This window comes from Phascolarctos cinereus, unplaced genomic scaffold (genome assembly GCF_003287225.1).
Source record: "Phascolarctos cinereus isolate Bilbo 61053 unplaced genomic scaffold, phaCin_HiC Scaffold_4;HRSCAF=312, whole genome shotgun sequence".
Classification (NCBI taxonomy): domain Eukaryota; kingdom Metazoa; phylum Chordata; class Mammalia; order Diprotodontia; family Phascolarctidae; genus Phascolarctos; species Phascolarctos cinereus.
This window is the reverse complement of record NW_027555847.1, coordinates 170,749,138-170,765,867: the sequence shown is the minus strand read 5'-3', so window position 1 is coordinate 170,765,867 and position 16,730 is coordinate 170,749,138. Positions and strand designations below refer to the sequence as shown.

General features: G+C 35.4%; 1 protein-coding gene across 1 annotated transcript in view; it reads left to right on the top strand.

Moving 5' to 3' along the window:
- Positions 1-16,730, top strand: part of TXNDC11 (thioredoxin domain containing 11) — a 62,755-nt gene that overhangs the window by 14,615 nt on the left and 31,410 nt on the right. Inside the window, 1 exon segment of the mRNA XM_020972524.2 lies at positions 735-864. Within this exon segment, the coding sequence (XP_020828183.2) occupies positions 735-864 (130 nt within the window).

Sequence of the window (16,730 nt, the reverse complement as noted above, 5' to 3'; positions counted from 1 at the left end):
CATGGCATGGTGGATGAAATATTGGACTTGGGATCAGGAATACCTAGGTTTAAATCCCACCTCAGACACCTACATAGTTATGTGACCTTGGGGAAATCTCTTAATCACTCTCTGAGCCTGTTTCCTTGTCTCTGAAATAGGAATGATAATAATAATAATACCTGCCTCCTGAGGTAGTTGTGAGAGTCAAATGAGAAACTATAAAATGTTGTACAAACCCTTCAAATGCTATGTAAATGTAAACTGCTATTATTTCTAGGTTATGTGAAGTAACTTGCATTGTATATATTTTGTTTTTGCTTTGTTACATTAATATAAAAATTTTAAAATAAAATTTCTGAAAGGGTGCTATAAAATCCTCCTTCCTTGGAGCAATTAGTTGGTTATTTGCCAAATGCTCTGTTTCTTTAAAGATGAAATATTTTAGTAGTTACTTAACTATGTTTGGAAAATAGAATAGATATTCCTTCATTGAAGTTCAATCTGCATTAGTCCATTTCATAGTAGAGTAATAGCAATCTCAGTTAAACAGTCAATATCTTTTCTTATACGTAATATTCATTATTTATAAGCTCTACACTATCCCATTATTTCATGGGATGTTGCAGGTTGCCTCTCTAATATATGTCTGCACTTTAAAGTAAGAGCTTCTCATTTTGTGTTGGTGATTTCCTTTGTGCTTTACAAGTTTAATGCATAGTATGTTTTTTTTTCCCCTTCCTTCTTGGCTCTAGTTTTGGACCAATTGAATACAAAGGCCCCTTGCGTGCTGTTTACATTGAGAAGTTTGTTCGACGGGTGATGACGCCACTACTCTACATCCCCGCTCGGTCAGAATTACTAGATTTTCTCTCAAATTATGAGGTATCTATTTCAAATTGATTTTTTCCTCTCTAATTTCAAAAGTCTTTACTTTCTCTTACTTGTTACAAAATAATGATGTCTGTTCATAGTTCCTGTTTTGCAGTGGTTAGAAAATACAACTGCATTCAGAATAGATAAACAAAACCCCATTTAGATAATTCCAGAAGTGCTAATTTTTGAGACTTTCTTCCAATGCTAAACTTTTTGGTGTTTTATGATAGAGTAGTTGTAAAATCCCATCAGAATTTATTTCTAACTTTAAGAATTCTGACAATTTTTAGCTTGTCAAAGGCTAAAGTTTAGTTGTCAAAGACAACTTTTAGACATCTAAAAATAAAGCAGATTATATGAAAATTGTTATGCAGTGTAATTTTGTTAATTTTACTCTATAGAATTTTGTTATATCTAGATTTCTGTATATGAATTATAAATTAGCTGCAGTTTTCCCTAAAAATGCTTTTATTACATTTTTTTAGCTTTGGGGAGGTTTGCCTCTACTTAACAAATTCCTAGAGTGGTTGACATATATAATTTTATCCACCTTTTTACTTTTACATTTTCTATCACTGATGAATTAACAATATCTATGTGATAATTAACAGTTGGGAGACTAATCTACTAACATGCAATTTATCAAGTACTTAACTTTGTACCAAGGACTCTACCTCTACAAGAGCTATTCACGCAGAATAGTCCCTGCCCTCAAGGAACCAACATTCTCTTGAGCTAAACAATACATAAACATACGAGTAAATACAAAATGCAGACGAAGTAAATTTAAGGTATAGATGGGGGGAATTAAGAGGGGCTTCTCGAAGGAAGTGGTCACTGAACTGAATTTTGAAGGACACTAGGGATCCTGAGAATTAGAAGTGAGGAAGAAGTAGAGTGCATTGAAGGCATGAGGGAGAGCCAGGGCAAAGCCATTGATGCAGGAGATGGAATATTTTGTTTGCAGAACATCAAGGAAGCCAGATTGGTTGAACCACAGAATAGGTGAAGGGAGTAACATGTAATAAACCTGGAAAAATAGGCTGGAGCCAGATTATGACAAGGAGTTTATATTTAGCCGTTGAACCAGTAGGAAACCATTTGAGCTTTTTGAGCAGGGGAGTGATATGGTCAAACCTCTGATTTAGTAGTATCAATTGTGTGGAAGTTGGATTAGAGTGGGAAGAGACTTGAAACAGAGGCACCATTTAGGAAGTAGGACCAGAACTAGGGTGGTAGCCACGTGAATGGAGAGAAGGGAACCAGTGCATGAGGTTTTGTGAAGGTAGAATAGATAGAACCTGGCAACTACTGATATGTGTGGAGGTGAGGTTGATAGAGAAGTCAGAGATGATTCTGAGGTTGTGAATCTTGGTGACTAAAAGGATAATGGTACTCCTGACAGAAATAAGAACGGTCAGAAGGATGAATTTGGAGAAGAACGAGTTCTGTTTTAGACTGGTTGAATTTGAAATACCTAGGGCCATCAGTATTTAAAAATGTTTTGTAGGTAATTGGTAATGCATGCCTACATGTCAGGGATATAAGGCTAAATAAGGACAAGGATAAGGCTTAAGGCTGCATGTGTGTTTCTAGGAGTCATCTGCATAGCGATGATAATTAAACCCCTGGGACCTGATGGTGTTACCAAATGAGAGTGTAGAGAGGGAGAAGAGAAAAGGGCCTTGAACAGAACTTTAAAGTTCACCCACAGTTGAGTGGCAGGACAAGGATGAGGATCCATCGAGGAGACTGGGAAGGAGTGGCTAGGCAGGTTAGAGAAATAGCAATGTCATGAAAACTCAGAGTACGTATCCAATAGAAGAGGGTGATGAGTAGTGCCAAATGCTGCAGAAAGGTCAGGAAGGATGAGGACTGACAAAGTCCTCTTGGATTTGGCGTTGTTAGACATATGATGAGAGCAGTTTCAGTTGACTGATGAGGTTAGAATCAAACTACTTGCGATGGATACGTGAATGTGAGAAATGGAGACCTAGAATAGAGATAAACAATTTTACAGAGATTAGATGAAGTTCATTAAAAACAGTATTAATTGTAGGGTAATGTAAAAAGCACTAGACTGGAGTCAGGACACTGGATTGGAATCCTGCTTGTGACGTGTGTAATCTTGGCTAAGTTACTTAGTCTCTTTATGCCTCAATTTCCTCCTGTATAAAAATTAGGGGGCTTGGATTAGATGGTATCAAAGGACTCCCAACTTTAAAATCCTATGATCCTATCCTAAATACAAACAGTAGTTATACTTATGTACAAGAAATATATATGGAAACGTAGATTGATAAAAACTTACAAAGTTCCATCAAACCTCATTAAGTCAGACCTTCTACTAATTCACAATTATGAGAATTCAGACTTTTTATTGTCTTTACGCTATATGTGAAAAAATGAGTCTGCTAAGAATATTAAGCATTTTCTCTGAAATTTCCTTAGTTTTCAAATGTATATTAACATAACATAATATATTAACATAACATCATTCTTATCTATTCATTAAAGAAGTTTTCTTAAATAGCTGTGTTAATTGTTACCCAATTGTTAGTAACTCTGTGCTTGAAAGAAAAACAGAAGTTACCATTCCTTTAAAATTTATTTAAAGATTAAAGATTAAGATTCTGTAGTAAAAAAAATTTGTTAATTCATGTTTACTTTTCTTAGTTGATTTAGCAGAAGGGTTTTTCTTTAGGATCCAAAGATTATGTAGTGTTTTACTACTGGAAGGAACCTTAAAGATCACCATCTCATTTTATAAATGAGAAAAGTAAGGCCCAGAAAGGTTGTGAATTGCCCAAGATTACGCCACTAGTTGGTGGTGGAATGATTCACAGTCAAGTGCTCTTTCCTCTACAGTGTCTAAACAGCAAAAATGATCAAAATGAGAAGAAACAGGTCCTATCAGGAAAGGTTAAAGAAATTAGGATTATTTAGCCTAAAGAAGAGAAGACTAAAGGGTGAGTGACATTGTTATAATCTTCAAGTATATGAGGGACCTGTGTGAAGATGATACATGCTTTTGTACTCTCTGCTCACAGAAGAGGTAGCATGGTGCAGTGCAAGGAGCATTAGACTCTAAAGCGACCTGGGTTCTAATCCCAGCTCTGTCACCATCTTGTTGTGTGCCCATGAGCAAGTCACTTCACTTCTATCTATAGTCCTATTTCATCTATAAAATGAGGAGTCTTCACTAGATGATGTCTAATATCCCTTGCAGATCTAAGGGCCTATAATTTTGTGATTCCAAATGTAATTAAAGCAGGAGAGATTTTGGTGGCACATATGATAGAATTCCTTCATTTTCAGGTTGAGGAAACAGATAGAGTCACCCTCCCTACACACCTTCTGGAAGAGAATATACAGTATTCTGTCTTGATTATTTAGACATTAACCTGCTTGAGCACAAGTAGACTAGGCCAGAGATGTCAAATATGTAGTCCACTACACTCCCAAGTGCTGCTATAACCAAAATAAATTGTTAATTGGGAAATATTTAGCAAAATAAATAAAAATATAATAAAATAACGATAATGTTAATTTGTGTTTTTCTAAGTCAGTTGTCATTTATTTCATCTTTCAGTAAAAGAAAAGTTTAATTATATCATCTATAAAGTTGCTTCCAGTTCCAAAATTTAACAACAGGTTTGAGTTACTCTTGAGGTAGGGACTAAATAAAGGTAGAGAAGTTCATGGGTGCCACTTAAAGAGAATTAGTAGGAGGAATGAACTGCCAGCCATAAATACCAATAGACCAAAATCTTAGATGTGTTTAAGGAATTTCCTGGAGGACTTAAACATTTTGAATGATTTTTATAAATTAGAATTTGGCATATTGATTATATTTCTGTTATCCCTAAATGTTGATGAGATAGCTAATATGTTTTTTATAATAAATTTCACCAAAGTAGAAAATAGTCTTTTGCCTTTGTTCTTTTTTTTACATTTAATTATTTTATTTTTTCTCAATTACATGTAAATGAAAATATTTAACATTCATTTTTTAAAATTTGGAGTTCCAAATTCTTTCCTTCCCTCTCTGCCCTCCCCCCTCCTTGAGAAGGCAAGCAGTTTAATATAGATTATACATATACAGTCATTTTTGCCTTTGTTATTATTAATGATTTATCTTTCAATAGTACTTTTAAATGTTTCTTTAAAAATTTTATGTAGGTATTACTATCAAGTTGAGTTCAGGCTAGCATGTAATAGATATATGATACAGTGACAACAAGAACAAAGTATCATTGGCTTTATTTAAGATCGTCTGTATTTAATTGGAATTTTATTTTAATTGTTAAGTTTGTCAGAATTATGCTTTGTTCTTTTTTTAAATTTAATTTTATTTAGTATTTTATTTTTCCCCAGTTACACGTAAAAACAATTTTTGACGTTTGTTTTTAAAACTTTGAGTTCCAAATTCTCTCCCTTCTTCCCTTCCCACCCCCACCCCCATTGAGAAGGCATGCAATTTGATGTACATGTGTACATACATGTATAGTGAAACTAAACATATTCATATTAGTCATGTTGTGAAAGAAAACATAGACAAAAATAACTCAAGAAAAGTAAAGAAAGTTTAAAAAAGTATGCTTCAGTCTGTCTTCAGACATCATCAATTCTTTCTCTGGGAATGGATAGCATTTTTCATCATAAATCCTTTTGAGTTGTCTTAGATGATTGTATTGCTGAGAATAGCTAAGTTGAGAGCTGATCATCTTACAATGTTGCTGTTACTTTGTACGTGATACATTTCATTTTGTATCAGCTCATGCAAATCTTTCCAGGTTGTTCTGAGAGCCTGCTGTTCATCATTTCTTATGTACAATAGTATTCCATCATAAATTTTGCTTTGTTCTTAAGGCCGGTTTTAAAAACCAAAACAGAGATCTAGTACAATCTAGATAAACTCATACATGGCACCTGTAATTCTGCAAAATGGTCTCTAAAGTGGTTTTGTCTTGTGGTCTTGTTAGCATTTCTTCTTGCTATCATATTCTTCAAGAAAAAAAAATTATTTGGCACGTATCAGTACTGCTTTTGGATGGTTAACATAGCATTTGTGGTAAGGTCAGGGAGTCAAGATAAAAACAACATGAAATAACAAAATTAGATTCTAGTTACATCTGTGGTTCAAAATGTGATAGTAGTGAAATAGGAACTTTGGTGATTTTGATATAGTGTAGTCAAGCTAGTCATTTCTCAGATGAAGGGCATTAAATTGTGTTGGTCAAAGAAGCTGGCTCCTAGGTACATATTGTTTATTTGAATATCCTATTAAATAAGTTTCCTTAAGGGAAATTAAGAATATATAGCATCTTACAATTGTGGAAGTCAGTAGCAAACACTTCTCCACATCTTTCATAGTATGCTACATTATGGTCTGGTGTGTTGAAGATGATTGATGATGACAGGCATGACCAAGAGAACAGTGTTTTGACAGCCCACTTCTGGTATAATATTTATAGCCTTGTGGATTCAAAAGTATGTTATTATTAAAGGAGCTACCCTATGGCTAAATCTTTGATTTCTTTCTGTTTTATGATTATATTCAGAGTAGTTGTTTTTTGTCTTTTTGACATGTATTCTTTCATTTACTGAGATTGAAGAAACTGCTTATTTTTGTATGAGTCCTACTTTAGGCAAAACATAGTTTTATTGAATACCAGAATACAGATGTAACTCTTTACACAGTTTTCCTTCTGAGAAGTTATAGGTAAGTAAATTACTTTTCTCCATGAAAGAGGTAATCTGTTTTAGTAGTTAAAGTGCTGGTCTTGGAGTCAGGAGGACCCAGATTCAGATTCTGAAGTAGACATTTATTTGCTGTGGGACCAGGGACAAATTATTTAGTATCTTTGACCCTTGATTTCCCTCATTTGTAAATTAGGGGTTAATGCTTATCAGAAATTACCTGACAGGATTGTGAGGTATAAATGGGATAATATATGTAACTTGCTTTGTAAACTTTAACGCCATACATAAATTTTGATGGTAGTTCTTGGTAAATTGATTTGTTTTAAGTTCGCTAGGGAGCTTGTTATTTAAAACCATCCTCTTAACTTTTTGTTGTGCCTAAACACTCTGTAATTTCTTTTTTGTAAATTTGGATCTTTATGTAAGGAGTATGCTTAATTTAGGTATACTGGAAAAAAAATATAAAAATGAATTCTTTTATTAATAGTATATACTCTTGTGGTTTTGTCATAGTAACAAAATGGTTTCAGTTTTTGGGCTTAATTTGCATTTGCAGTTATATATAATACATTCAGGAATACATTTGGTCTTGTTTCTTCTTATTTTTAGAATATAGTTTGTTTGCCCATAACAGCTTGTAAACAGTTTTAGAGGGTAAAAATTATCCAACCATATCTTTATTACATGAGAAGGAAAATAATCCAAACTAAATAATTTTTAATCATGTCAGGTTTTTTGTTTTAAGTTTACACAGACTGACAGATGTTCATTGATACTGTTCTAATTTAAAGTAGATTTTATTAATTGAATACGTTAAATTTCTCTTTGAATGTATTATATGCTTTTGAAAATGTAAATCATGAAAAAATATTTTAGTTGAATATTAATGCTTCTCTGCATTGGTAAAGGGAGCTTCCTTACTGGGAGCTCCCACTACCCACCAAAAGCATAGGTCTGGAGCAATATTTCACTTCAATGGCATATTCACAAACATTTACCCAAATCAGTTCACAACCATAGACTTTTATTTTTCAGATATGATCAGGAATTCAGATCTAGTTTATAATAATTTAACCTTTAACTTATTTAAATATTATAGAAACAATCAACAAGTATTTATTAAGCACTTGCTCTGGGCCAGGCACTGATATCAAAGACTGAGTACTGCTGTCAGTACCCTCCTTTGTTGCATATGGGCTCATAGATAATTTTGTGATGAGTACTAAATAAAGTGGTCAGAGACACTGTATTAGGGCCTTCAATATCAATTCGTGAACTTCAAGCCTTATACATTTTATGTAGTTTTCAGATTTATATATTTCACACATAAAAAGTTTAATAGTGACAGTTTTCTAAACTTTGGGCTATGAATTATCAGGCAGTGCAGTAGATCAAGTGTTGGACTTAGAAAGAAGACCTGAGCTGAAATCCTGCCTCAAAGAGCTGTGTGACCCTGGGCAGCTTACTTAACTTCTCCTATCTCAGCTTCCTTGATATAAAATGGTATAAATCACAGGGTTGTTGTGAAGATAATATGTTATAACGTGTAAAACTCTTTGCAAAAATTAAAATGTTACGTTAGCTATCACTTTGTTTTCATTTTCACAAAATTATTTTTATGTTGGATTCAAATTTTTTTTTTAAATCAGTGGAGGTAGATGACTCTTAACTAGTCTAGTTTTGGTAAGACAAATATTTTCTTTCTCATTGGGACAGTTGGAATTGCTGTTGATGGCAATAGCATAGCATCCTGAAAGGTAGGAGAAGGAATTTTTCTTTGTACCTGTCCATTGATATAAATCCTTACAAATTATATACATAGCTATAAAGTAGAATGCAACTCTCAGGGAGTACTACAAAGGTAGGAAGTATTGACTGTAGTCCTCATTCAAAACCATGTAAGAAATTTATCTTCCTTCAGATTACCTTCCTTGGATTGAAATGCACATTTCTTTTCCTGTTGCTTTTCCTATTCGATTAAAACAGAAATGGACAAATTTTCTTTGAATGGAGGAGAGAGCCTTCAAATTTAGGATATCTTAGCTTTCAAAGACATCAAAGGCAGTATTTTATAGTAGGGCATTAGTTAACCAACTTCGTGTTTAGTCCCAAATTATGTTCACTGTGGGGCAAAAAGAATAGCTAAGAAATTATCTAGAAAGGCTCAAAGAAGAAAATGAACACATCTCACCTGGGTTATCTTGGGCCCTTGTATAGAGCAGGTAGAACTTCCCCAAAGACCTTGTGATTCTTCCTGCCATACTTTCATCCTGGAGCCTGATTTGAAGCACAGGCCATTTACTTATTGAAAGTTGCAGTGAACCTAGTTACTAAGAGTCATTTGACCATTCTTTTGTCTTAAGAGTTGGATAAATTTAGTTTAATGGTGAGAAATTATGTTTTTGAACAAAGCCTATTGCAGTTTCTTAACCCTTCAGTCTATCCTACACACAGATTCCAAAGTGATATTCCTCAGGTATAGGTCTCCTTTGTGGTGGGGTCCTGTTGTTTTTAAGCTGAAATACAAACCCTTTTGGGGGGGGGTCATAGAAAGTGTTAATCTGTTTCTATCCTATCTTCATTTACTCATTATGCATCACTCCCCTTTACACACTCTGTGATCTACTTGCTGTTCCTTTTACAACCTTCTATCTTTTGTCTCTGCTTTTGCACAGGTTGTCGCCCACTTTTGGAATACTCATCCTCTTGACCTTCACCTGTTAGAATTCCTAACTTCCTTTAATGCTCAGCTTAATTGCTACCTTCTACATGATTTCCTTTCTCTTCTCCCTCCCTCTCCCACGAGTGCCTTTCCTGTAGAGATTATTTTGTTTTGTTTTTTCAGTCAATTGGGGTTAAGTGACTTGCCCAGAGTCACATAGCTAGTAAGTGTCAAGTGTTTGGCCTGAGTCTGGATTTGAACTCAGGTCCTCCTGACTTCAAGGCCGCCTCTCTATCCACTGCGCCACCTAGCTGCCTCATCTAGAGATTATTTTGTCTATATTTTGTGTTTACTTACATGTATATGTGTTGCTTGCCCAGAACACATACACCCACACCCACATATCTATCTATCTATCTCATTACTTGAGGTCAGGGACTGTTTTGTTTTTTTATTTGTATCCTGAATGCCTGGCACATAGTAATTTATCAGATGCTTGTTAATTGAAAAAGCCTAGTACACTGTATTTATGCATTATATTTCAGTGTAATGTTGCTCTAAATGCTGGACAGAGGGTGGTGGGATAGTTATCTAAATTTAAAGTTATAATTCAATAGTGTTGGTGAATAAAATGACTTCATATTTTTAAAAATGCAATATTTAAGTTTAGTTACAAGTGACAAATACTGAAAGCAGACCAAAAAAAAAAAGGCCAGGAAAAGGTGATCTATTTCTAGAACCACAAGAGGGTGTACAAGCCATCTGCTAAAATTTACAGATAGCTACAAATATTATACGTTCAAGAGAGAAGTGTTTTTTGCTAATGAACATTTGTTGTCCTGGTAAGCTTTAATCTCTGTAAAACAGCCTATGCATGGTAGTGGCTATTTTCCATCATGTATAAGTTAAATTTTTAAGCATTTTAAATGTAAAGAGTTTTCCATAAATTTGAGTCAATACAGTGGATATTTTGGAAGTTGGAAGACTTCTTTGCCTATATTTTTGCAGCTACTAAAGCAACTGTTAATGGATGAATGAGTAGAACCTAGTAGAACATACCAAGTAGTTAAATACAAGCAAGTTTAGGATTGAGGCACTAGCAGTTGGGGTGAGGAAAGGTTTCATGCAAGGGTGGTTCCTGAACTGCATCTCAAAAGAAAAGACAGACTTGATTATATGTAAGAAAGGAGTGCATTCCAGATAGAGGAATGACCAGAACAAAGGCACCAGGCAAGCGATAGTGTCAGAAGCCAGATTTAGATGATTTTGACCCATTAGCACAAAATTAGGATGAGGGTTCATCTGTAGCTAGTATAATCCAAAGCCTAATGTTTTTAAAATGAAAACAGTTTGACAGTGTACTGGATACATGCATATACCTGAGTAATCTGATTTGTTCTTAGACTAATGTTCTAAAATATAATTATTGTGAAATTGAGAAAGGATTCAATTTGCTTGTTTTTAATTCATCAATTTATAGATATTTGCAATTGAGCATAAAAGAGTCATAGAATAATCTACGTATTTTGTGGGTGGATGTGTTTGCTTTCTTTCACATCCCCCTTTTCTCTGGGGGGAAGATAAAAAAAGAGCATTTGCCAGAATCTGTGATGTATGTTTTGAAGCTGTTGTTTTCATTTCTCAAAAATAATCTAGCCCCGTGAGAGGGCAGATTTAAATCTGACAAGAGTGTTGCAAAATATAGATTTCCCCAAAGTCCAACTAGAACAAACTCAGAAAGTTTTTTTTGTTTTCTTTAGTTTTTTTTTTTAAAGTATCTTCTTTGTATATTTGGTCTCATTATGGGTTTGATTTGGTTTGATTTCCTTGATCTTTTTCTCTACCCCACTCCAAACATGTAGTTTTGATGATTTGTTGTTGTTGTTGTTTTTTAGTCATTTCAGTTGTATCTGACTTTTTTTCTTTTAAGTAGTATTTTGTTTTTTCCAGTTACATATACGGACAATTTTTAACATTCATTTTTTTAAATAGAAATTTTGAGTTCCAAATTTCTCCCTCTCTTCTTCCCCTTAAGCAATTTGATATAGGTTATATATATGCAATCATGTAAAATATATTTCCATCTTAATCATGTTGTGAAAGAAGAAACAGAGCAAAAGAAAAAAAAACTATGAAAAAAAAGTGAAAATAGTATGCTTCGGTCTGCATTTAGACTCCATCAGGTCTTTCTCTGAGTGTGGATAGCATTTTTCATCATGAGTCTTTTGGAATTGTCTTGGATCATTGTATTGCTGAGGAGAGCTAAGTTTATCATAGTTGATCATAGAACAGTGTTGCTGTTGTTGTGTACAGTGTTCTCCTGATTCTGCTCATTTCACTTTGCATTAGTTCATGTAAGTTTTTCTGGGTTTTCTGAAACCATCGTTTCATCATTTCTTATAGCACAATAGTATTCCATTACATTCATATACCACACTTTGTTCAGCCATTCCCCAATTGATAGGCATCCCCTCAATTTCCAATTCTTTGCCACCACAAAAAGAGCTGCTATAAATATTTTTGTACATGTGGGTCCTTTTCCCTTCTTTATGATCTTTTTGGGATACGGACCTAGTAGAGGTATTGCTGGATCAAAGGGTATGCACAGTTTGATTGCCCTTTGGGAGTAGTTCCTAAGTGTTCTCCAGAATGATTGGATCAGTGTACAATTTTCTCACATCTTCTCCAACATTTATCACTTTCTTTTTCTGTCATATTAGCCAATCTGATAGGTGTGAGGTGATACCTAAGGTTGTTTTAATTTGCATTTCTCTAATCAATAGTGATTTAGAGCATTTTTCACATGACGATAGATAACTTTGATTTCTTCATCTGAAAACTACCTTATTATATCCTTTGACCATTTATCAATTGAGGAATGACTTGTATTCTTCTACATTTGACCCAGTTCTCTATATGTTTGGGAAATGAGGCCTTTATCAGAGACACTTCCTGTAAAAGTTGTTTCCCATCTTCAAACTCAGAAACTTTTAATGTTGAATTACCAGGAAAATAAACAGACCTTTGTCTTCCCATCTCTTGTATTGCTCCCTTTTTTGTGTCTTTGTGAAAGTATTATGTTTTAATCTCAGAACTGCTATGTTTCAAAGCTATATACAACTATGACATTATCATGAATGTTTGTCAAATAGTTACCACTTAAAATAGTACAGTTAGCATTATTAGTTATTAGTTAACATTTTATGGAATTTTTTCCTATTGTTTTTGTCTACTGTTTTTAACTCTCATACCCTTTGAGGCATCTAGAATAGTTATTTAATCTTGTTAATTATCTTCATTTCTTTGTCAGTGAAGAGAATATGGCTATGAGGTACTTTTTGCATGTATTGAGTGCTGAATTTTTAATATTCACTAATTTGAAAGTTTTAGCCCCACCTAGAGATGGTTTTAACTACGATATGAAGTGTTGTTGAATAATAAATGTATTACCCATCTAGAATTGCAGCACTTATTTCAGTCATGAATACTTCTCAAGCTTTGTATTGTAGCAGTATACCTGTTAAAAATCTGTTTTTTGTTTAACAAAGAGTAATGGAGTAGTCTCTTTAAAGTTTTATTTGGGACTTGGTAATGAAATGTTTTCACATGAATATAAGGAAATACATACCATTATGATACTTTGTTTGGTAATAGTCACATTGATGATGTAGAGGAGATAGTTATAACAATCTTGTTTAATGTCTAATCATGATATTTTCATTATTTAAAATGAATTTAATGGTTTATGTAGATGTGTAAAATGAAAACATAACAGTTTTGCATTTTGAGGTTGTCAGAAGTTTAAGGAAACTTAAGTGTTGATCTTGCTAGGTTTAAAATAGGTTTCTCTTCTCTTTCATAAGGAGTGGTAGTAATAATTGTTTATATTTAAGTGAATAGAGGGCAGGACAACCCAGGTTAAAGCCCTGCCTCTGACTTATACTGGCTGTTTAACTTTGAATAAATCACTTAACCTCTCTAACACTCTAAAGACTATAAGTGGCAGAATAGATGTTGGTCTGCATTGATAGAAGTAATTCCCTCACCTGGAGTCCCCAATATCAGTGAAATTGCAAGTCTGATAAAAAAAATTCCAACAGTAATTTTAGATTGCTATCCTGAAATCTACCAACTGGACAGCTCTCTGAACCATTACATCCTGTTTCCACTGAACAGTGATAACTGATGTTTGAAACTTTAACCCCGGGGCCCTATAAGAACATAAAGTTCCCTCTATGCCCTCTAAGAACAAATTATATAATTTCAGTTTTGGTGAGAGTCAGTATTGTCTAGCAAGTAGAAAACTGGCCTCAGTCAGGAAGTATGGGTTCAAGTCCTACCTGTGGTACATGCTGGCTGTATAACGCTAGCCAGGGTACCTGAACCTTTAGTGTCCCCCTCCCCAACAATTAACCAACACTCTTGAGTTACAAAGTAGTTTCCTTCAATTACATCTTATTCTCATAATAATCTTGGGGGGTAGATAGAGTTGGTAGTATTATCCCCATTTTACAGATGAGGCAACTAAGACAGAGCTTAAGTGGTTTGCCTAAGTACATGTAGCCCTCAAACCTAGGGATTCTGTCTGTAAATCCAGAATTCTTTCTATTCTATTCTTCTGTTGAGCTGTGGCTAGTAGGCTGTTAAGCAGCAAAGGGCTATTATACGAACTTGTTGTATTAAATCAGTGTTTGATAATTGTAAGTGTCTAAAGAGTCAAAGCCCTTCATGTGGCTTTGTAGCCTGTTGTACTGTGATGCTAAGAGGAAGTAGGCAGTACAGTGCATAAAGTACAGGTGAAGGAGTCCAGGAAAACCTACATTCAAATGCTTCCTTAGATGCTTTGCCATCTATATGACACTGGGCAAATCACTTAACGTTATTTAGCCTCAGTTTATTCATCTGTGCCTACCTTGCAGGATTGTTGTGAGGATGAAAAGAGATAAAATGGGAAAAGTGCTTTGCAAACCTTAAAGCAGTATATAAATGCTAGCCATTATCATGATTATTATCTATTCAAATACTGACTTCAATATATAGCTATTTAAATGCTATTATTTATTACTGCTACTGCTACTTCTGGGCAGCTAGGTGGCACAGTGGATAAAATGCCTGCCCTGGAGTTAGAAGGACCTGAGTTCAAATCTAGCCTCAGATACTCACTAGCAGTGTGACCCTAGGCAAGTCACTTAACCCTGTTTGCCTCAGTTTCCTCATCTGTAAAATGAGCTGGAGAAGGAAATGGCAAACCACTCTAGTAACTTTGCCAAGAAAACCCCAAATGGGGTCACAGAGAGTTGGACATAACAGAAAACAATTGGAACACCACCACCCCTACTACTACTACTACATAGTTTTAAACCGGTAGTGAGCTCCATTAACTTATTGACCCTAATGAAAACCTTTTCTCCCCCAGCCAGCTTCTAACATAGTAACCATAGTAGCACAGCATTTTATATAATAGATACTTAATAAATACTTGCTTAAATGAATTGAATTTAGAGCCCAAATGAGGTCTTAAGCTTAATTGAATGCCAGGTTTACTCATTGGGGTTTTTTTTCCATTTTTTTTTTTAGGCAGTTGGGGTTAAGTGACTTGCCCACAGTCACACAGTTAGTGTTATGTGTCTGAGGCCAGATTTGAACGCAGGTCCTCCTGACTCCAGAGCCGGTGTTCTATCTACTGCGCCACCTAGCTGCCCCTGTTTTTTTTTTAAGGGGAGTAGGACCAGAGAAGTTAATGATGCCATTCTTTGAATGTGGAAGGTACATCCACATTCAAATTCCTTTAGCTGATTTGGAAATTCATTTGATAGACTTCCATACATTTTTGATTGCTTGTATTTGCATGAAAATATGCATGCAAACCTTAATCTATTTAAAAGAAGCACGTGGTTTGCCTTAGAAGTGATAGTGGGCTCAGTTACAGATCAGAATTTTAAATCATTTGTTAAGTAGGTCAACAAGTGCTAAATTGTGTGTGGCTGCTAATTTTTATAGGAGTTCATTTGAGCTAGGAGGAATAATTAGTGCATGAATTGGAAGAGAAGGGGAAAATATAAATTGGAAGAATCAGCTTGAGCAAAGGTATAGAGAGGTGGGAATAAATGTGATGTAGTGTAAAAGAGCATGGTTGGAGAGACTTGTGTTCAAATTTATCCCATGATACTGACTACTTTTGTAATCTTGAGCAAGTTACTTCACCTCTGTGTAGGATATGAAGACCCTTACCAATAAATTGGAGACTCAGAGATATTAGCAAAAAGAATAGTTTGTTTATTGGCTTTCTGGAGAAAGGGCTCCCTCAGGGCACTCAAAACATGGCACCGACCAAAAAGAGCAGAAGTGTGTTCAGCTCACTCGATTATATAGATCCTAACCACAGTCTCCCCCCCCCCCTTCCCATTGGCTGGGCTTTGGAGCTCACAGTCTAGGCTGGAAAGAAAATCTTCTTATCCCGTTAGCCAGGAGGTGGGGCTTACATTCTAGGCACGAAAATTTAAAGAAAAAGAACAAAGAAACAGGGTGTAGCCAATCCGAACATACACGTCCTTATTTAGTAAACCTAATGCTGACGTAGCAGTGGTGTGGTGATCAGGAGGGGGTTTAGGGCCGAATTCCCATGAATTCCTAGGAAACCGAAATCTACTGCAATTTCCCCTCCCTAGCCCCCTTCCCCCTTATCCCAGAGACAAGAGAAGGCGGGAAGCTAAGGGCAAGCAGTTCAGGTTGGGGGCAGGGCTTATTTTTTCTGTTGTGTGCTTAAAAACAGGGTCTGAGCGGGGGGAGGGTTTTGAAAGCAACAATCAAGAAATATTAACAAGAACTATTGATCCCCTGAGGAGGCTTCACTTTTGAGAGATCATCTCTCACATCTCCATGGGCCTTGGTTTCTTCATCAGTCATTTAGCATTTATTAAGTGAATACCATCTCCCAGGCACTGTACTATAAGTGCCGGGGAAGCAAAGAAGGGCAAAAAACAGCCCTTGCTCTCTAGGAGCTCACAATCTGATGGGGGAGACATCCTGCAAATATTGATGTACTAACAAGATCTAGATAGGATAAATTGGGGGTAGTCTCTGAGGGAAGTTTAATTAAGAAAGGCTTCTTGCTTCCAATTTGGGATTTTAACTTAGACTTGATGGAAGCAAGGAAGGAGATTAGGGGTCCTGGAATACTGCCCAAAAGAATTCAACCCAAGCCTTCTTTCATCCAAAGACAAGGTTTACTGAAGATTCACCATATTAGCCAAAGTCTTAAGGAATCTGAGCATCTGTGAGATATTGGCTAGATTGCAAATATCTGAACAGGGGCTAGATTATAAGAATCTGAGCATCTTAATGGAGATGAGATGGACCTTATATACAGAAAGACTATGGGATGGATCTAGGAGCGGCCAAGTAGTCCATGAGGTAATAGAATTCCTGGGGTGGCCAAGGGAGAATGGAGCCTAGGTAGGAAGTTGCTGGGGGGGAGGGGACGACACAGGGAGGTCTAGGCTAAGTT